Raw genomic sequence first — 20,644 nt, 5'->3', positions numbered from 1 at the left:
AATGCCCTCCAACAAACATTAATATTCATTAAAACACATTTCTCATTTTGCCTGGGAAAGGCATGGGACCTGTTTGGCCACAGAACTCAGGATCACTCATTAGATTTTATCTTCCTGTGATTTTGTTGACCATTTTAAGCTGTGAACATACTTTCTCTGGGTTTTCTTCATTTCTTTCTCTCCTTTCTCTCCTGAGTTCACACCACATTTTGGTTCATGAGTCTTTTGTCAAATCCCCACTAAGTTTTCAAATACAGGGGAAACAAGAAAGTCTGCATGGTTATATCACTTTTTTTCAGCATTATTAGTCACTATTTCCCAAGGAACAAAACAACTGATCTCCCTTCCTAAAACAATGAGATACAGCATAATGAATGAGTGGCAAATAAATAAATAACTCAGGCACTAAGACCTGAGGGGAAAGTTGTCTGCTAGCCTCATATTTCAAGTCAGATAACAATGACCTGAATTTGTCCCCACACTAGCAACTGTATTTCTGAGTCCAGTGAGGATAGTTTGTTCAACCATCTTATGCCATGAAGGCCTATAATTCACCTCCCGGCACCACCTGTCAAGAAACTGGCTAATAAGTGGGCCTCTATGTTAGGCTTGGAAAAGGAGCCCAAAGGGGAAAATGAAGGGGAAAAAAATCATTCTAAACAAGTTGGAGTTTGAAATAGGGAGCTGCTTTCCACATGCTGTGGCCTGGAGAGACCCAAGGAGCGCCCACCACAAGGCTAACCAGAAGAGCTAACCCGTGAAAGAGCTGTTAGGAACAAGGGTCTGTAATTTGTCTCAAAGCTCTAGATGAGTTGAGCCATTTGTCATTACCCAGTTTCCTCTCCATGAGGCTCAGGATAGAACAGGACTCCCGCCTAGGATGGAGCAAGGGGAAGAAAAGAGACCTCACTTATTTTATGATAGCCAGAGTAGGAAAGTCATTCCCTATCTGCCCTGTGTGCCCTTGCTGAATGATGACCAACTGGACTTAAGCATCTAGTCCGCATTCCTCAGACATTTTACCACCTGATTTTTTTTCTTTTCTTTTCTTTTCTAGAAAACAGGCAGGAAAACAGTCCACAGTGAGGGAAATCTGTCATCCTATGCTCAATGCAGGACGCTGTAGAGATGTCCTCCTCTGAGCTGAATCTACCCATCAGCTTGACTGTGTCTTTGGCTTTTATTCTACAGGATATTTTCAATGCTGTCATCAAACAAAACCCTTTCCTGGTGTATCAGCTCCCCTGCTTCTGGAATGTGCAGCTGTCTGACCACACCCGCTCTGAGCAGTGCTACAAAGATGTGTCTGATTTAAAGGTTTGTCAAGAGGTGCCGTGGTATGATGTTGGCACGAGTAGTTCTGTGCTGGGAAAGGGAAGCTGGGTGTGGGCATTGGCAGGAAACAGTTATCTGTGAGCTTGTGGGCAGTGTGATGGAAGATGTAGGGTCCCAGGAGAACAGAAAGAACATGAGTGTGCTGTCTGTTGGCAGTTTTCTTTCACGCTCGTATTTGGGCTTTCTGGAAATCGTCAAGTCGCCCAGACTAAAGAACCACCTTGTGCAGTTTATCCTCCTCCCACCTGCTGCCAGCTGTTCTGGTTCACGGCCGATCCCAAAATCCATTGATTTAGCTCACGCAAAAATGTGTTGAGAGGCCCACTCCAATATCACGTGCTGCAGATGGAATGTGAATAAATTCTTACTTCCAAGTCAGGCAAACCTGTAGAAGGGCAAAGAAACAGGGAAGGAAACCAGGATAAATAAGTACTGCAGGATGCATGACAAGTGTAGGAGGGACACACAAAGGTCCTGCTCTCCCCACGCACACCCCAGGGGATGGGACGGGGCCGAACAGCTTTCGTTATGACTTTCTGAGTACCAGCAACTGAAGAGCTGGCTTTAAGAAGACAGCAGGGCAGGGTATATGAGTTAGTGTTACACATGATATCACACAACAAAATATTATAATTGTGGCCGAGATCAGCAAGTATTTGTTTAACCAGTGGGTCTCATTTTCCCTGACGTAGCCAAGTGCTATGATTGGCCTCAGTACAGAAGGGTGATGCCTGGGACACCCCAGATGTTGTGTCCCTTCCCCCCCCCCGTCCCCTGTCATCGAGTCAAGCTGATCTGTTCACAGTGCAAGGCAGAGAGACAGGGAAGTCCTAGTGCATGGAAGGAACCCCTGACTTGCTGTTGCTAGTGACTGCCCAACTTAGTCAAAAGAAAAAGTATCTTAAACCTGGGTTTCCTCTGTCACGTTCCATCTTATTTGTTGAGGTAGGGAACATAATAAACCTGGAGCTCCCTGAGGGGCTGGAATGGGAGGCCAGTGAATTCCAGGGATCTTCCTGTCTCCAGCTCCCAGTCCTGGGATTACAGGCACATATCATCGTGTCATGCTTATGTTTTGTCTTTATTTCATATACACATTTACACATGCATACAATACGCACACACAGAAATAACCAAGTAGCTTGAATCCATTAAGGGTAAGACAGGCTCAATAACATTTTATTTGCCTGTAATCTTGTATCTAAATGAAGAAATCTAGGAAATTTTGGCAACGAAATCGTTTTCCAAATTCAAGAGAAAAATTTTTGCAGTATATGCTCTTTATAAGAGATATGCTTAGCTAATGTAAACATAGAAGGTTGACAGTAACATTAAGCAAAAATATTATTTAAAAATGCCCAAAGAAAGCTATACTAATTAAACTGGTAAATATTAGATGGAGAGAGAAGGACCCACCTGAAAATCAAATTTACCAGGGAGGAGCAAGCATCCCATATCTGCATATATCCTTGTGCTGTGGCATGTATGCTTTAAGTGTATAGTTATGAGGAGTGTAAGTATATCTAGAATTGCATATATATTTTAATTTTTATTTATATCTGCGTATATCCAACTCATTAGAACTTCAGAAAAAGAAAAAGATAAGCCTACTATCACAGTGGAATATTTTAACATCCCTTTTTTAAGTATGAAAGGATGAGTCAAGATAATAAAAATGTAGAAGACTCGAATGACACGCTTGATTTATTAGGTGAATAAATAAATAAGTGTCAGAAAATACACTCTTATTGGCTTCACACCCAACACTTACCATGCGGCCATCATGTACCAGACCATACAGCAACTCGCAGCACATTTTTAGAATCATATTTCATCATAATGCAGCAAGCAAAGTAGCTTCAATTTGAAGCCTATAAAATTAAGGTGAAAGGCATCCAGTTGATTAAAATGGAGAAACCACTTCTACATTCCTCATGGTTCTAAATGCTATTTGTAATTGAAACTGAGAACTACTTAGAGAACAATCAAGTATCCAAAAGTATGAGAATAAATAGAGTAAGAAATGCATAAATGTCAGTGTTTGTGTTAAAATGAGGAAAGCCTGAAAAATGACACACAGTGAACATCAGGATGAATTAAAAGGACTAAAAGACAGGACATAAAGCAGATAGAGCAGAAATTCTTTATTAAATTGGGCAGTAAAGTCAGAAGGTCCTTGTCTAGAAAGGACCAATAAGACTAACACAGTCTGCCAATACTCATCAACAAAGCAGAGAGAGCTCACCGGGAGATGGCTAGCAAGCATGACTTCAGATTCACTGATTCATTCTCCACAAGTTTTTGAGCAAGTGATTTTTCTGAGTTCTAGGTGTATAGCAAAGATTAAATTTATCAGTCTCTCACTTATGGAACTTTCAACTCAGTAAATACCACAGACTTGTAAAAAGTATTGAAATGTGGTCAACATTATTTTAATAAATTTGACAGCTTATGTGGAATGTAAAAACTCCTAGAAATCTGTAATTTACCAAAACTGACTTCAGAAGTCAGATGTCTTTCATCCATTAAACCTTCATATGAGAGTGGTGGGTGCAGTGGTTATGGTATGTGGACACATGATACGTGTGTACATTTTTATGCTTGTATATGTTTCGGCACATGTTTATACACACGCATGGAGAGGCCAGAGGTTATTATTTAGTATTTTCCCTGTCTGTTCTTCATCTTATGTATTGAGACTGGGTCTCTCACGAGCCTAGCGTTTCCCACAATGTCTAGTCTAGGTATTCAGCTTGCTGTAAGGATCCTTGTCTCTGTCTCCCACACTCTAGGAGTGAAAGCTCACGTGACTTTATGTGCCGGGGATCCCAGCTCAGGTCCCATACTTGCACAGCAAACACTTACCCACTAACCTGTATCTCCCCTTTCCCTACAGAAAGCCTTTCTAAAAGGGCATAGCATTCCCAGTTGGCAAGTACAAATAAACTCTAGCAGTTGTATGTTTAGGCAGACATATTTCTATTTTTAAATAAACTTTTCCAACATTTAGGAAAAGAGGATCACTTTTTTTTAACCCATTCTTTGAATCCAAGTTATTCTTTATTCCCAAAATAGTTCTATGACGTGAAACTTACAAGCCAATTTCATTTGTGAACATAGATGTAAAAATCTTAAGCAAATTATTAGCAAACCAAGTCTGCTCACGTAGAAAATAGATAATACATCATGTCTAAGTTGGCCTTACTACAGTAAGACCAAAAATTCACAAGTGTTGTGAGCTTATTGATGGAGTCAAAGAGTACTCCCTGATGGCTATGAAAAAGTTATTTAATGAAATCTAAACACTTGTTCATGTTATAACTCTCACAAAGCTGGTAACTACTAAAGAGCACGTGGGGGGTGTACCAATAAGTTAGCAGAATGGAGTAGATATCACAGAAATGCCTGTACGTCTGCATGCATGTGATAAGTGAAAATATGCCATTCCTGATCATGGCAGAAAGGACTCCCATAAGTGAGAGACCAGGGTTTCTATAGGGAAGAAAAAAATAGCACACAGATTCATTTCCAGGGAGCAGGAATAAGGTGAAAGGCTTAAAAACAAAGCAAGCAAACAAGCAAAAAAGGCTTTTACTTTAAAACCTGAGAGATGGAATCTTAGGAAAGAAGTGGGAAACAGTAAGATCTGGAGAGGACAGGAACTCCACAAGGAGAGCAACAGAACCAAAAAATCTGAGCACAGGGGTCTTTCCTGAGACTGATATTCCAACCAAGGACTATGCATAGAGATAACCTAGAACTCCTGCACAGATGTAGCCCATGGCAGTTCAGTATCCAAGTGGGTTCCATTGTAATAGGAACAGGGATTGTCTCTGACATGAACTGATTGACCTGCTCTTTAATTACCTCCCCCGGAGGGGGAAGCAGCATTACTAGGCCACAGAAGAAGACAACGCAGCCACTCCTGATGAGACCTAATTGACTAGGATCAGAAGGAAGGAAAAGAAGTCCTCCCCTATCAATGGACTTGGGGAGGGGCATGCATGCAGAGGGTAGAGGAAGGGAGGGATTGGGACGGGAGGAGGGAGAGAACCAAAGGGGGGATACAAAGTGAATAAAGTATAATTAATAAAGAAAAAAAAAAAACCTGAGAGATGGGAAGTCCTAAGACATTAGAATAGAGAGGAATTTACTCAACAAGACATGAGGTGTCCATGCTAGGTCAGCTGATTCTTAGTTTTCACCTCAATCTACACTTTTTTTTTCCTCTCTGAACCAGGTTCTTTGATGTGCTGATGGAGAGCTAGGTTGTCTCACATGTGAACTACCCTCACAATGAGTCTTCTGGGACCACCAGGGCCATTTCCTTTAAAGTACTGGGAGACTGTGAGGAGCCTTACACCACTAAGGACACTCCTATATTATTTCCATTTTCTCCTATTCTTTGCCTCACTCACACCTAACAGAAGACAATTGTTCTAGTGACTTCTTATCATCAAGTCATAGCCAAGCATTTCTGTTTGTCTATCATGGAAATAGTGACTCTTCTGCAATTGTATGCTATTAATTCAAAGAGTTTTTGGTTAGATATTCAGTTCCATTAGAAACATAGAAATACAAATGCTCTTGGTAGCCAACACAACCCTCCTCCGCTAAATTCAGTGCCCACTGTTGTTAACTGAGCTGGTAGTGTCAAAGCCTAGGACCTGCAGCCCTGAGTTCAGCTTTCCACCTTCAAAAGGCCACTTGAAGAAAAAGGCCACATTGCTAAGAGGATAAAAGAAGCCTGGTGGTACTCTCCGAAGTCCACCTCAGAGGTCCTGAATTGAAGTTTAGAGATTATACATGCCTTACCAGTCCTGCTCAAACTGTAGTCCTTCCTGTTATCATGGTTGGACACCAGGCTCTCCTCCTTGGTAGTATGACCAGTTGTCAGAACTGTGTGGATTACTTTCTGGAAGAAAGTATCCCCTACGCTGGACTCCCAGCCTTTTCTCTCCTCAGCATGGGATTCCTGAGGAAAATTTAATTTATTGGGGCCCACTCTTTGGATAGTCTCATAACCAAAGGGGAGGACACAAGTTCTCATTTCCTGCCAGCATATTGCAGTATGTTAGAACAGACATGCCCTCGCATCCTACTGGAATATGCTTCCTGGCCTTGGGCAGTTTGTTCACCCTCCGTGTAAGCAAAGACCTTTATGTTGACATCTTCCTTCAGAAAACTTCAAGTAGGAAAAGTGCTTTCGTGGCAGAAACAGAAGTGTCCAAGAGTTAGAAGCCAAGTGGTTCTGTAGATTTTGATGATAGCCTTAGTTCTTACAGCTCACCTGCTCGAATAAATCACTTGCTATTCCCCAGGTTCAGTCACATTCTCTGTAAAGTAGAAGCGATAATTTTTTTGGTTCGTTCTCAGCCAGGCCCCTTGAGGGCTCAGAGCGGTGCACTTGACTTTACCTTCATCTTTTGTGTTTCAAAGACCTTCATTTTTATCTCTGATGCTTGATGGTTCAGCCTTTCCTGACTTAACTTATAACAGAAAGGGGGAGTCCAAAAGAGAACCGTCTCCACCTTCCTGTTTCTTTGCCAGGAACACAAACACAGGAGACCATTCTGTCTCAGTCCTTATATCATCTGTTACAGAATACGTTGCTGATGGCCCAGTAGGTAGAAGCATTTGCTATGTAAGCCTGAAGACTTATGTTCTCTCTACAAACCTCACCTGATGGAGGTTGTTTTTTGACATCTTCATGTGTGCTGGGGCATGAGCATTCCTACACACATAAACACGCTCATCAATATACAGGGTAATGACAAATAATTAATAGTTTTCTAAAGGGTAAGAGAAGGGGCTCATCTAGTCATAAATGTGATCCTTAACCCTATCTTTCCTCTGCCTCTACTACTCTTTCCCTACTTAGCCTCAGACTATCTTTTTGTTTTTCTGTCATTTAAAACCTTGAAACTAGCAAATATAGCTCCATATAAGAAAGAATGGAAACCCAAAGATGAATGAAGATTAATGATGGTGGATGGGCAAGCATAGGGCATGTAATACCAGCAGGGCCCTCTGTGCACCATATGCTGACCTTTGAGGTCAATAGAAAGTGCTTTTCAAAGCAAGCCAGCAGATACAGCTGCATCCTTAAAAGATGAAAGGAGTTTTCCTATTAGGTTATATAGGAATAATCTCACAACCAAGTGAGAGGGACTCTTATTAGTCATGAAATTAAGGATACTACAGAGTAAGTCATTTATTATACTTATCCAGCTAAATATGAATCTAAGCTAACTATGAAAGGCTGAGATTCCAGTTCTCTTCCAGATCTTAGAACCAGAGGTCTTTCTACTAATCCAGGGCTAGGTTTTGACCTAAGCATATTTTCCAATGAAAACACACTGACTTGGTAGAATGCAAAGCTCTAGATGCAATCCAGCATCACACAAATTTAGCACAATGGCACATGCCTGTAATTTTAGCACATGGGGTGATAGAAGGAAATTAAGAAATTCAAGATCATCCTCAGGGGACGTGATGAGATCCAAGCCAGCTTTAAAAAAAATAATAAGAAGGCCTCTCCACTAGTTAGGAAATGATGGGGCTGGAGAGCTATCTTTGCGGCCTTCCAGAGGACCTGAGTTCAGTACCCAGTACCCACATGGCAGCTCACAACCATCTATAACTTGTATTGTGGAACCTGATGTCCTCTTCTGGACTCCATGGGTACGCATACACAGGGTGTGCAGCCACTCATGCTGGCAAAGCACCTATACACATAAAATAAAATACGCTTTAAAAGCATAAGCTGCAGATGATGTTCTTCCAAGATGATTCTATTAGACTTTTTACTGTGACCCCTCATTGGAGTAAATGGATTTCAACTCTCAAAGAGACACTTCATTCAACAATTGTCTCCCTGAGACATTTCAATTTTAAGCAACAGACCCACAGTATGAATTGTAGATCTGATCCATTAATATAAAGGGAACTGAGTGTATCAGAAAAGAAAGTGAAGATGCAGAAACGAAACACCAAAAGGAATCATGACATCTATATGAGCTAGTAAAATATTTTCCTAAAAGAAATACATAGCGCCATATTGAAATCAATATGGCACTTCTTCAGAAAATTAGGAATAGTGCTACCTCAAGATCTAGCTGTACCTCTCGTAAGCATATATCCAAAAGATGCCCCGCCATTCAATAAGGACATTTGCTCAACCATGTTCATAGCAGTTCTGTTGGTAATAGCCAGAATCTAGAAACAACCTAGATGTCCCTCAACAGAGGAATGGATACAGAAAGTGTGGTACATTTACTCAATGGAATACTACTCAGCAATTAAAAACATGAAATTTTCAGGCAAATGGTGGGAACTAGAAAAGATCATCCATCCTGAGTGAGGTAACCCAGAAGCTAAAAGACACATATAATATATATTCACTTATAAGTGGATATTAGCCATATAATATAAGATAAACTTACTAAAATCTATAGTCCTAAAGAAACTAAACAACAAGGAGGACCCTAGAGAAGATGCTTAATCTTCATTCAGAAGGGCAAACAGGATAGACATCAGAAGTAGAAAAAGACAAGGAACCAGACATTAGCCTTCCACAGAGGACCTCTGAAAGACTCTACCCACCAAGGTGTCAAAGGAAATACTGAGACTCATAGCCAAACTTTGGGCAGAGTGCCAGAATCCTTATGGAAGAAGAGGGAGATAGAAAGATCTAGAGTGGACAGGAGCAACACAAGGAGAACAAAAGAACCCAAATACCTGGGCCCAGGGAGCCCTGCAGAGACTGATATTACAACCAAGGACCATGCATGGAGAGGACCTAGACCCCCTGTTCAGGAAACCCATTAACTGCTCAGTTTCCAAGTGGTTTCCCTAGTAAGGGGTACAGGGGCTGTCTCTGACATGAACTCAGTGGCCAGCTCTTTGATCACTTCCCCCTGCGGGGGTTGGGTGCAGCCTTGTCAGGCCACAGAGGAAGATGATGCAGCCAGCCCTGATAAGACCTGATAAGCTGGGGTCAGATAGAAGGGGAGGAGGTCCTTCCCTATCAGAGGACTAGGGAAAGGGCATGGGGGAGTAGAGGAAGGGTAGGTGAGACTGGGAGGAAACGAGGGAGGGGGCTGCAGTGAATAAATTGTACTAAATAAATATATAAGTAAAAATTTTTTAAAAGAATCAATCTACAGAAAAAAAGAAGAAAAATACATAGCATCTACATAAGAAAGTAGCCCATAACTCAAGTTTGAAAAGCATTTTGTAACACTTAGAGATGTATCAGTTTCCACATCTTTTCAGGAAGATGATGGACCATTGTGCATTAGCATATTGGACATGCCACCGCCAGGCACACAGCTGTGACAAATGAGGCAGGACAATACAGAGAGAAGGTAATAAGAATGATGAATAGTAACGTTGACTTGGAAGTATTAGTATGGATTGAGGGAGAAAAACCAGCCAGCTTGAGGGAGATTATCTGAAATCTGGAATCACTGCCTTTTGTCCTAACCTCTTTCATGTCTGATCAGCTCCTGGTTAACGAACATCATTGTGTGGCCTTAGTACGCGGCTCCAGGTATTTTATGATCTGGGTGTGACTGGGCTGAAGCTAGTGTATTTAAGGGGTCCTCCCAGGTAAATATGAGGTGTCAGCCCCTCTTCAAGTAGCTTGCTTTGGTTGCTGGTTTACTGTGACTGGAGCTTTGATTTTTCTCACACACCCAGAGTACCTTGCAGAACACTCATGGCCTGCCATCAATGGTATGTTTGTGTATGACACATACACAGTTGCACATAAATGTAGAGCCCACATGTCTGGTATCGTTCCTCACAAAAAAAAAAAGAAGAAGGTCTCTCATTGACCTCGTTGGGGCATCCAGCAAGCACCACCTGTCTCAGCTGCCTGATTGTCAAGTGTACAAGCACACATGACCCGGTTCAGCTTTTCTATGTGGGTTTTAGAGCTCTGATTCAAATTCCCTAGATCCACAGTTCCTTATTCTGACTATGTCTGCTTATCTGGGCAAATAGGAAAACAATCTTGGTTTTGCAAAAGTGTTTAAAATGCAAGAAGATGCCACAAAATGCAGTTATGACAGAGCTTGGAACCATATAGAAAATATATATAGAAGACCTTACAAAACAACATTTTTTATTTATTACAGTTTATTCACTTTGTATCCCAGCTCTAGCCCCCTCCCTGCACCCCTCCCAATGCCACCCTCCCTCCCTCTTTTCCTACCATGCCACAGTAATGTAGAATATCTTGGTATAACTCCAACCAAGCAGTGAAAGACCTTGATAAGAACTTCAAGTCTCTAAAAAAAGAAAGACGGTGGAAAGATCTCAGATGCTCATAGATCAGTAGAATTAACATAGTAATGGCCATCTTGTCAAAGCAATCTATAGATTCAATGCAATTCCCATCAAATTACCAACACAATTCTTTACAGACTTTGAAATAACTCTCAACTTCATATGGGAAAAAAAAAAAAACCCAAACCCAGTATTACTAAAACAATCCTGTACAACAGGTTGTCCGGAGGTACCCATCCCCAATCTCAAGCTGTACTACAGAGAAACAGTAATAAAAACTGCATGGTACTGACATAAAACAGAATGGTGGATCATTGGAACCGAATAGAAGACCCAGAAACAAACCCACACACCTACGGATACTTGATTTTTTACAACGAAGCCAAAACCATACAAAGGAAAAAAGGTAATATCTTCAACAAACAGTGCTGATGTAACTATATGTAAACATGTAGAAAGATGCAAATGTTTATCATCGTGCATGAAACTAAAGCCCAAGTGGATCAAAGACCTCAACATAGAACTAAACACACTAAACCTGTTAGAAGAAAAAATAGGGAAGAGCCTGGAACTCATTAGCACAGGAGACAACTTCCTGAACAGAACACCAACAGCGTAAGATCAACAATCAATAAATGGGACTTCATAAAACTGAAAAAATTCTGTAAAGCAAAGGACACTGTCAGCAGAACAAAACAACAGCCTACAAACTGGGAAAGGATCTTCACCAGCCTTATATCTTACAGAGGGCTAATATCCAGAATATATTAAGAACTCAAGAACTTTAAAAGCAGTAAGTCAAGTAATCCAATTAAAACATAGGGTACAGAGATAAACAGAGAATTCTCAATGGAGGAATATCGAATGGCAGAGAAACACTTTAAGAAATGCTCAATGTCCTTAGCCATCAGGGAAATGCAGTTTCACCTTACACCCATCAGAATGGCTAAGATCAAAAATTCAAATGACAACACATGCTGAAGATGATATGAAGAAAGGGGAACCCTCCTCCATTGCTAGTGGGAATGTAAACTTGTACAATCACTTTGGAAATCAATCTGGCACTTTCTCAGACAATTAGGAATAGTGCTACCTCAAGACCCAGCTATACCACTCCTAGGCATATATCCAAACAGCTCAAGTATACAACAAGGATAAAACAACATTTTTTTTTCCAACCCGGGACGAGAAAATGTATTTCATAAAACAACATTTTAATGATAAAAATGAAAGTTATTTTTATGGATGAATTCAGTGTACACAAATGAGTTAAGATTGTCTTATAAATTAATATTGATAAGTCGTTTTTCATTTGTAATGATATAAAGATTTTTAGAAAATTATCACTTTTGAATAAACATGTGTATTTGATTTAAAAAAGAAAACATGCTGGTCTTGCTATCTAGAAATAACTTTTTAAAAAAGAAAGAAAAAATCAATGTTGGAATAATTTTCAGCAAACTGACAGAAGAAATATGTCGACACAATTCTTCTCATTCATTTGTCACAACTCTTATTTCAATATAGAAAAAGAAGGAAGGGCACAAAGGGAGGAAGTGACTCACTCAAGGGTAAAAGAACTGGTTGGAGGCGTAGCTAGAACAAGTGTCCAAGTTTGGTGTCATGTGTCGTAGCACCATGCTAAATGGCATACGAAGCAGACAGGACTTTAACAATGTAGACGATGTAAGTAAATGTTATTCTTTAGCTCTCAGCTCCCATCTGTTCTTCTCTCTTTGGTAATTTCTGGCACCTAACTCCTTCGGTTCATTTGACATAAGCCCTTTGCCATGGCTTCGGTACACACAGCTGGTAGAATGCAGAAGCAGTCATTCTTAGAAATGTCAATGATCTTCCTGGAGATAACAGTGCTGCACCTGAGAAACTCCAGGATTTTAAGGAGGGTGTATGTAAACAGCATGAAGAACTGATGGGGGCTGATTTCAATGGAGATTCCTGGGGATGGACAGGGAGGACAGAGTTCTAACTCTGAGGGACCTGCTGTCTTCTAAAGCCCTGCAGTGTTTGATGTTTGTTCCTGCCATTTGCCCTCTATGCTCTGTCTCAGCACAGAAAGACCTCTGGGATTGCAGACTGCATTGTGGGATGGGTGCCTTAGAAGCCAATGAAGAGGACTTTGCAGCGAATCCTGAAGAGGCCTAATAAGCTAGGGTCAGATGGAAGGGGAGGAGGTCCTCTCCTATCAGAAGACTTGGAAAGGGGCAGGGAGGAGTTGAGGGAGGGAGGGTAGAATTAGGAGGGAATGAGGGAGGAGGCTATGGCTAGGATACAAAATAAATAACATGTGATTAATACAAAAAAGTAAAAATTATTATTTAAAAAAAAGAAAAAATAAAAAAAGAAGCCGATGTGGGACATATTCCCCAAATAAAGCCATATTTTCTGAAGAATGGAGTTGAACTAAGTACAGATTTTGATGGCTGGACACTGAAACACTGGCGAAGCCTCCACTAGGGAAGGTTTGGTTCTTTACCTTAGAGGGCTTCATAAAACAAGCAGGCTGGGCAAAGCGTAGGACACAAAGATCTATAATCCTGGATTGCAACTCAGGTGGTTTCCAGGATTGCAGTTAATCAGAGAGCAGAGGAGTATAGACAAGACCAGAAAACCCAGTGTGAATTTCTAGCTGTAACTGAGAACTAGCAGTGGTATATCCAGGGAAGCATCTAGAGCTCCAAACTGCACTGGGCCAGGGCTTCAAAATTAGGATGCAAATCAGACATCTGCTAATAATAGAGCACAAGGAAACTCGCTTCTTTCAAATGCTTCTTTGACATATATAACTGTTAGTTATTAAATGTAAAATAAATGTGCATATTAATGAAATGGATATGCTTATTTATTTTTATGTGTGGAATTAAATTGTGGCTGAATATATGATAGTGCAGGATGCAGGGCATTTTAATGTTTTTCATAACTGATGAATATACTGGTTTTCTGATTCCCAGGGCTGAAACCACCACTCCATATAAATACATAGCATCCAAAGGCAGAAATACATTTCCACTAGTGGAAATACTGTCTTAATAACAAGCCAGAACTCAACACTTGTTTATGAAGCTTCAGTTAGCAACTCAAACACCAACTTTTTTCCTATATTTTAAGTTCCTTGAGAATGTTATATATGCACAGTGTCTTTATATCTTTTATCCCCTCCATTCCCTCTCAAATTCATGAATATACACACACACATAAAATTATATATATACATCAACATTATATTATAAAACAAAGAAAACTGGTAGGCTTTGGATCCTGGCACACACACACACATACATACCTATGTACTTTCATATATATATATATATATATATATATATATATATGTATGTATGTATAAATTTTTAAAGTCAAGCATTCTACTGCAACACAATTCAAACCTAATCTAATTTGACACTTCCATGCTAAGGAATGACAATAGGAAAATGTTTTTCTTTAATCTTTGTTTGCAGTAATTTAAACCACTGTTTCTATGAAAGCAGAAATCTTTGCGTATACAATAAAAAAACACCACAAGCAGTTCATGGCATATAGTAATCTTGAATCTGAGCCAAGGTGAGTTAGGCAACATTTCTTAGTGTTACATGCTGGGGTGGCATGACATGGCAAAGCAGGATTCATGTATGTTTAGAACCAAGGCACAATGAAGTCATGCAACATGGAAGACCACTTCTGGAAATACCCTCAGACATAAGCATTGGTCTTTAACATAATTTATTGGTCATTGCACATTCAGAAACATACTGTAAGCAATGCTTTACAACCTCCATATACAGTTACATGAACCTACGTTGGGTTGTGGCCCACAGTTGGGTTCTAGAAGCTGGGCTCTAGATGAAAAAGCTGTAGTACAGAGTTCGGTGTGGCAAACTCGTGGGTACTCACACTGATAAGCTGTGTGCAAGGGGCCGAGGGTGCCCAGTCAGTCTGAGACTATAGATAAGTTTGGGTATTTACTCCTGTTTCTGCAAAGATTCATGGTCCTATGAAGTGAGAAAAGTCACCCCCAAATAACTTCACAGTGTAAAGACAGTACTTTTGAAAATGTGGGCAGGAAATGAGAGCTATAGGAGTACAGGGATAACATGAATGAGTACAGATGATAGAAGGTGACAGTGTCCAAGAAATGACAAATCATGGGAGAGTGACATAGGCAAACAAGAATTCTTCATTCAGGCTGTGTGAGGTCTTCTGCACTGTGATGAGAGCTGGGATTTTTGCTGTGGGTTGCAGCACTAAAATATCTCTGAGATGACCTGTTTCCGTACAAATTCTATATATTAACATATTATAAAACAAAGAAAACTGATGGGCCCTAGATGCTGGCACATACCCTGGCCAGGCATTTGACATCAGCTTAGTGCTGAGGGTGGAACTTTCCACCATGTTCTTGGGTTCCAGCTGGCACAGGGACTTCCATTGTTTTCCAGCAGTTAAGTCATCTACCCTCTGGTATGAAAAAGCAGCAGATGAGAATTATTCAAGGTGCCTCTGACTGAGTTCCAGAATGAACCTACTCTGAGCAGCAGCATCAGGAAATCTCACAATAGATCCTTCTGAAGACTTGGGGGAAGAGACGGCCTAATTTGGTGCTGAAATTTTCAGGAAAATAATGGACTTGGAAAGGATAAGATTAAACAGAGTATTTTTTTTTTTTCGGTTCTTTTTGCTAAGGCAGGAAAATCAAGTGTTTTTCTTGCTGGATTTCATCATCTTTCATTTTGATAAAGGAATCACCAAAGAAACTTCTAGGCTCTTTCCATGGAGTTCAGTTGAAACTTTATGAAGCCTGGTTATCAGAGGGTTTGCACAACAACAAAAGTGAGCGCTTTCGCCTATTGCACTCTGTAAACGCGTCTCAGGTGGTCTGGCTTGAAATGGCTTGCCAAGCCCAAGTAGCCTGGGGCTACTACCAAGTGCCATTCAGAGCATCTGCACCGTGACAAGCTTCCTTCTCCACAGTGATAGTTAATCCACATTTAAATAGCAGCCTGAGAATTTAATTTTTTTGCAGATGCTTGTCGGATATAGCGATGGAGCGATGGTCTTTCGCTGCGAACAGAAGTTTGTTCCCAGAAGTTTGGGCTCATTTGTATTGCTGTTCATATGAGCTTGTCTTCATTGATGTTCTCAGCCATTTTTTCTGAATTAAAAAAAATTCTCTGGAAGAATTTTAGGCTATAAAATTAGTACAGAGTCCCCCTGTCTCCTACCTGGTTCCATTCTGCCTCATGTGACATCTTTTCTCCAGTGGCACATTGGTCAAAACTAGTGAACCAGTCTTTATGCATTGCTGGTAAGTAGCTAACTCTCAGGCTAGGAAGAGCCCGGGATTGGTGCAGTGCCCTGATCTCTGCACATATTCAATCTGTTTTCCCCTGTGTGCCTTTTCTCCTTGGTCTCCCAGGCCCTCAAATAATGTCCTAATCTTTCCTGGATTCTTGTTACTGATTCAGTAGTTTTATGGAGTGCTGCTTAAGGGTTTACCATCTTGGGTGGAGATGCTGAGGTAAAGTGTCCTCCTCAGCTCAGCTCATCAGGAGGGACTTGACTTCCACAGAGGCACAGCTAGGGCCACTAACTAACTATTCTCACGTGGTGAAGGTCTTTTCTGCCAGTATTATGAAATAGCTCTTTTCCTCTTCAATGCTTTATTGAAACTGAGGGACTCCACCCACCTTATACCAGAACTGGGGGATGGAGAAGAAAGGGTGGGTGGTGTCTATTTACATTCAGAGTGCTCTACAAAAAAGAGTAATCACTTTCCCTCCATTTACATTTACATAATTTTCAATCATTTATTTATGTCTACATGGACTAGTGCATTTTTATTTTATACTTTGGATTATAATGTAAAAATCTTTTTAAGATGTCCACTTTTGAAGGTTATCTTAATTTGGTATTATCAAGTAATGTAATTTAATATAATAAAAATAAAAAGATGAGTAGACGAACACTTTCCTGGCACATCAAACTCCACTGTGCTTCACTATGTTAAAGGATCCATTTCTAACTGTCTCCATGGACTATGTTAGATATGAGTGCTCAAAAGACAGAGCCATTTAGTTGCTCTCCCTCCTCTACTTCGTTCTGTCCTTCTTTTCATCACTTTCTTGGTATTCTCTGTTATGGATGGCAAAGTGGCTTCAGGTACCCTCTAGCAAGTATGTGGTACTTAGGCATTCAACAAATATCTATTGCATATTGTTCTCTTTCAACCATTGCCTGTACAGTGCTGAAAGTCTCCCTTTTCACAAATTTGTGTTCTTAGGAATATAAACCTCCAAGAAGAAAACAAATGGTGGCTTTGGGTAGTAGAATGGGCAATGCAAAAATCAAAGCAAGGTGGTGCCAATGATTGTGAGTGGCAGAGAGAATACATTTTTCTCTTGACTATACAGAAAGAGAAAGACCCTGTTGACCTTTCATGAAATGCTTGTTTGCTATATGCCTTCTCAGTGCTTTTGTGAATGGTTAGGACTGTGAGCTGGTTGGTCAATGAGCCATATCATATACCATGACTATGACTATGGCAAGTCGAATGTGACCATGGGAGGCAAGGGGAAAGTGGAGTACCCAGTTCTAAAGTGAGGGCTGTGTAAAACAGGTGGAAGGGCGGTAGAAAATCACTACCGAAGAAGCTTACTGAGTGGAGCTGCTTCTTGTAGTCTCCAAGCAGTGAGTCATTTGCTGTGTGATCTTCAGGGCGTCACTCACATTTAGCAAAGTTGACAGCATCCCTCTAGATTCTAGCCCCAGATGTCTTTCAACCATCCCTCTCGTGGAGCTTCCATGCCTAGTCCCAATGGAATCTGGGCCTCCCTCCTCCCTGTCTGCTTCAGCACACACTACTGAAAGGCACATGGGGGAGTCGGCAAATGTGAATACTGTTTCCATAATTAATTCCACAGAGACGGAAGAGCACACGGCTGGTTTTCACGCACAGATCTTGCATTGGTAGTCTGCAAAGAAACAATGTAAAGGCAATAATACTGAGAATTAGTACAACTCATGTCCCTTCTCTGCCATCTGCACTCCAACAGGAATTCTTCACATATAACAAGTCCAGTTCAGATTGACTTTTACACCAGTTTACAAGAAAAATAAAAGTAACAGAAAGGAAAGGAGAAAGAGGGGGAAGGAGAGGAATTTAGCTGGATATAGGATTCCTGATTCCCTAAGCCCTGAGTCTTGGAAAAGGCAGAGCCTGAGATTCCTGTGCCAGCCTAATATCTAGGTTTTCCAGCGGAGGGGACTAAATAACCAGAGAGTTGGCTTGCTCTCTCCTCTTCTCATGGGTGATAGTATATATTTTTCATCCTGGAACTACTTTTCTTTTTTGGACTGGGACTTGAAAGATATAAGAAATAACAGAAACTGCTATGCTGGAAGGCAAAGAATCCTAGGTGCCATGATCACAGGATGGACCTTCGTAGAGCATGTATACTGCAAGAAAAGTCTCAGTGTTCAAAGCACTGTTTTCACTTAACAGCAATTCCCCATCTTAATTACTTTTCTGTTATTGTACTAAAACACCATGACCAAGGTTACTTAGAAAAGAAAATATTTAATTTGTCTAATTTCTTCAGAGGGTTGAAGTCCACGATGATAGGGCAAAGACATGGCAGCAGGAATAACTGAAAACTCATGTCTTTATCTGCAAGTTGGAGGCAAAGAGAAAGACTGAGAATATGTCCCCAAGTGACACATCTCTCTGGGAATGCCACACCCCCTAAGATTGCTAAGATTGGAAAGCAAGAAAAAGAGGGACAAAGAGAGCAAAATCCTTGAGGAAATTCTCACGCCTTGACTGGGCCTCATGTTGTGTATAAAGTTGGACGCAGTCCAAGTCTTGGATTCTAAAGTCTAGGCTCTCTCCCAGTATCATTTTAGCAGCATGGACCTTCCCTTGGAGAACATCACAGTAGAGCATGTATACAACAAACATCTCCCTCAGGCTCCATGGTGGAGACCAATACAGTCATAAAAACAGCTAGCCATCGACCAAAAATTTCACATGAAAAAAAATCTCAGAAATAAACTGTATGTTTATGTTGTACACAGTTCTAAGTGCATGACACAGTCTCATGCTACGCCTCACCATGGGATCTCCCGATAAAAATTCCCCACACTTTTTATACTCCCTGCCTACTGGTTATTTAGTAGTCAGCTCAGTTATCACATCTTTTTTTTTTTTTTGTACTCATGTTCGTGTGACCCTTGTTTTGCTTTACTTTGTCCCCAAAGCATGAGAGCAGTGAGTGTTTCAGAAGAGACTTGAGTACAACACTTGTGGGGAGGTAGGGACAAAAGTATCAGAAGTTTACAGTAAGTGCCATGTTGCAATGTTACAAAGCATATAAGAAAGAGCAGGATTCCATTCTATTCCATATCTTTGTGGATTATTCATGGAACATAATGAGGACAAGTTCTCCAGAGAACAAGAGACACTAGATTTGTCATTACCTGCATCTACCCAAGCCACTTCTGATGGAGAATCAGCCTTTAAAATTATAGAAGCCCTAAAGACCCAGAGTTCATAGTCCACACGGTGAAAGCCAGGAAGGCTGGTAGGATAATGCAGCCCAAATCTCAAAGCTCAGAGAAGACTGCACAACCCACAGTGTACAAGCAGAAACTGAAGGGTGTACCAGTCCAAGCAACCACAAAAGGGGAAACAATTTCTTCCTGCCACTGTCTTTTGCTCACTTTATGACCTCAGTGGCTTAGAGGATGCTTATCGCATAGGAGAGGGCCATCATCCACTGATGCGCTCCATTTACTCAGAGGATGAAGTCATCTGGAAACAGTCACATACCCACAAATAATATGCAACTAAATACCTGGTCACCCTGTGATCCAATCAAGTTGTCAGATGAAATGAGCTATGAAATTGCTGTTAGCATTCTTTGTCTCATCCAAGGTCTGCAGCCAGTATATTTTCTTTCAATATATTGATTAAAAAAAACTATATTAAGAGTCAAAAGGAAGTAGAGAAAATTTTAAACCAGATCTTTCTTTCTTAAGGACTCAGTCTTCTAATTATTAGTATTTTTGCTCAGTGCTTCCCCCCCCATAAGTTGAAAGCTACTTTTTAATTTTTTTTTAGTAGACTACAAAATAATGGGATTTGTTGTGACATTTTCATACATACATACATACATACATATAACTGTATTTTGCTCATATCCTCCACCCATTGTCTACTCTTATCTGTACTGATTGATCTCGACTCTTCTGCTCAACCCATTGTCTACTCTTCATCTCCACTGTTCCCCTTCAACTCCCAAATAGTCTCTGTTTGTTCTAATGCCACACATACTCTTTGTAATCTAGATTCTGCATTTTAGTGAAGGCAGTGATGTTTTTCTGAGTTTGGCTTATTTCATTTAATGTGATAATCTTGTTTCATGCATTTTTCTGAAAGTGACATAATTTCAATCTTTGTTATAGCAGATTAATACTCTCATGTTTTTGTGTGTGTGTGTGTGTGTTTGCTGGTGAGTGATGGGCTCTTGTCCATTATGTTAATCTCTATCAGAGCTATCTATCTTCCTGAACAGCCTCTCTGCTGATATATCTGTGAGGCTTAGCCAAATAGGAGCCCTGGCCCTGGCCTGGCTTCACTAGGCTATATGATCTACACCAACTCTTCCCATGTCCCATGGCCACTGACATTAAAGGCGGTTTCCCATTCCTCCTTCTTCCAGAAAGAGTCTGTTCTCATTAGGCCTTTGTTGAGTAACCTACTCTTTGATGAAGTCTAAACCAGATCTGTTTGTAGCTACACATATGGTATGTCTTTGTGTGAGTCTTTCAAAGACATAAAACTAAGAGGAAGAAAGAATTAGAGGCTGGCTTATAACCATTATGAAGACTGACAATAGGTTAGAATGATAATAGTTAGTCAATGTGAGATGCTGGTGCATGGCTCAGGTTAAGTTTGATGCCCTAAGTACTAAATAAGTTGATAAAGTAATTTTTGATATGAGCC

The 20,644-nt window shown here is 40.6% G+C and overlaps 1 protein-coding gene across 4 annotated transcripts in view; it reads left to right on the top strand.

The window, feature by feature from the left end:
• Positions 1-20,644, top strand: part of Large1 (LARGE xylosyl- and glucuronyltransferase 1) — a 500,017-nt gene that overhangs the window by 424,752 nt on the left and 54,621 nt on the right. For all 4 annotated transcript variants that reach the window (XM_060393169.1, XM_060393172.1, XM_060393170.1 and 1 more), the window contains one exon: positions 1,192-1,317. In XM_060393169.1, the coding sequence (XP_060249152.1) occupies positions 1,192-1,317 (126 nt within the window). The remainder of the gene's footprint in view (positions 1-1,191; positions 1,318-20,644) is intronic.

The sequence above is a fragment of the Meriones unguiculatus genome, chromosome 10 (genome assembly GCF_030254825.1).
Source record: "Meriones unguiculatus strain TT.TT164.6M chromosome 10, Bangor_MerUng_6.1, whole genome shotgun sequence".
In the NCBI taxonomy this organism is placed as follows: domain Eukaryota; kingdom Metazoa; phylum Chordata; class Mammalia; order Rodentia; family Muridae; genus Meriones; species Meriones unguiculatus.
Note: the sequence above shows the minus strand (reverse complement) of the source record. Positions and strands in the feature narration are given on the sequence as shown.